Source organism: Populus euphratica, unplaced genomic scaffold, assembly GCF_000495115.2.
Source record: "Populus euphratica unplaced genomic scaffold, PopEup_1.0 scaffold997.1, whole genome shotgun sequence".
Classification (NCBI taxonomy): Eukaryota; Viridiplantae; Streptophyta; class Magnoliopsida; order Malpighiales; family Salicaceae; genus Populus; species Populus euphratica.
The window spans coordinates 2,068-4,155 of record NW_011500861.1 but is presented as its reverse complement, the minus strand read 5'-3'; the positions used below and the strand labels follow the sequence as shown (position 1 = coordinate 4,155).

The 2,088-nt window shown below is 39.3% G+C and overlaps 1 protein-coding gene across 1 annotated transcript; it reads right to left on the bottom strand.

The window, feature by feature from the left end:
* Positions 1-478: 478 nt before the first annotated feature.
* Positions 479-1,703, bottom strand: LOC105116616 (histidine-containing phosphotransfer protein 6-like). The gene is made up of 5 exons (XM_011014048.1): positions 1,499-1,703; positions 1,253-1,383; positions 998-1,141; positions 776-848; positions 479-644 (listed from the first exon to the last, which is right to left on the bottom strand). The coding sequence occupies exons 1-5, from the start codon at positions 1,565-1,567 to the stop codon at positions 585-587; spliced, it is 477 nt and encodes a 158-aa protein (XP_011012350.1). The 5' UTR covers positions 1,568-1,703; the 3' UTR covers positions 479-584.
* Between the last annotated feature and the right edge of the window lie 385 nt (positions 1,704-2,088).

The window sequence follows — 2,088 nt, the reverse complement described above, 5'->3', positions numbered from 1 at the left end:
TGTTTAATGGTGCTAAGAACATTTTCCAAGAAAACAAATCCACTACAAAACCCCCCAGCTTCATTCCGTTTTCGGTTCAATATATTATCCAAATGCTCATTAATGTTCTTTGAAAAACAAATTCAACTCAATTCTAACTTTTAGGCTATATATAGTTATTCGTGAATTAATTTAGTTGGAATTTAAAGACTCGAACAGTTTTAAAGAACACAAAAATAATTTATCAAATTAAAAATAAGAAAGCGCGGATTGCATGACTTTTGCCATAAAACCAGACCACAGAATACGTACATAATAATAATAATAATAATAATAATAATGCGAAAAGAAGAAGATTGATTTGATACCAGAGCTAAAACAGCAACTTCAACTCCATTTCTTGTGCAGTCCAACATCCAACCAAAACAGATTCAAATGTGAAAAGTAGAAAAGAAAAGAAAAAAAAAAAACATTGAAGAGAAGTAACAGTGGCTATAGCCCCTTTGATTTTCTTTCACTATATATATAAGTAGCATCGGCGTATCGGCATTAGGAATGGTTCTGGTGGACAAGCTCGACGTAAACCAAAAGTCATCGTTTTGGCTTTAATGCTGCTGATGCAGTGGGTCCCGGACACCAGCTGCCAGTACTCTCTGCTGTTCCATCTGCTCGGAAATTAACGATACAAGTCATAGTTATAATAATGTTTGTGCTGGTCTCCATCAGTGTACAAGACAGACACTGCAAATTGAGAAACGAAAAGATCTATAAAGTCGTGGAAATGTTAGCAGTGTACTTGGAACAGTTCGTGCAACTTGTTCTTGAGGTAGCAGTACTCGTGCTCCAGCAACTCCAAAGCTCGCAAGCACCTGAATTAACAAACTCAAAACATCTCTGGTTAGCTACAATCTCTCTCTCTCTCTAGGTCACATGTGTGCTTGCACTTTAGGGGAGCAGGTAAGGAAAAAGAAATGAGCACGAATAAAGAGAGGAAATTGGAGGGGAGGGGGGGGCCTACCCAGCACGGTTGTTTTGTTCAGAAGCGGCGCGAAAGGCAACGCACACATTTCTGACTCTTTTGGCACCAATACTGGAGCTGCTTCCCATGAACTGATTCAAATGGATTCCCATTTTCTTGTAGTCAGAGAACTCTCTATCCAACCTGCAATTGCTGTGCCCATCAGTTTTGCACTACACACCCCACTAAAGCAAAGCCCATTGGAGCAAGAAAGAAGAAAGTGAGTAGCAGGAGAGGGGAGGAGGATATCATTACAAGAGGGCCCTCAGATTACGTAGAAGTTTCTCGGACTCATGGAAGTAGATGTTGACAACTTCAGATACGAAATTTGGGGAGCTTTCATCTTGAAGCTGCTGGAGCTGCAAGAATTGCTCATCTAGCACTCCCTAACACAGCAAACCCAAAATTGGTGTCATGAGCTCGTAGAATGAGAACAAATTTTAAGGGAAATTTGTAAGAAACACGGAAAGGTGATGACACACACACACAGAGGTTAATTACCTGGTGGAATAGTATTGCCAGCAAACGGCTCATATCGGCTCGTAACCGATCCACACCCCACCCAAGCATCCACAGAGGAAGACCCGTTTTGGCTACTTACTTGGTTGATCCCAAAAGGCGCTGAAATTCTTTATGGCTTGGAGTAATTCCTAGAACACAGTTTGCATTCAAATACGTGCAGGGGTTTAGCTAGGGTTTTATCAGTTTTTTGTCTATTTTGAGGGCCTGAAGTTTGGATGACATCTATTTAAAGGGTGCTGCTGCCTTGGACCCCAGCACATGCTACAGTAAAATAGTTCCTAATAATATACATTTGCTGATGGTAAATCAATTAATTAATTATTTATCAAATAGAATATGTTCTCAAACCGAGGCGAAGGGCGCATGTATAAAAATATTAACTACTCCTAAGACATGCATACCAAGTGTTAAAAGAAAAGGATATTCATCTTTATTCAATGTTTACGCTTTTCCGATCTCTGTTTCTTTCTCCATGAAATTGTTTTGTGCGTTATCAAGTACTACTACTTGGATGGATTAAGATTGTTTCATGTTTCTTTCTTTCAATTTTGTTGCATGTTCTTACATAT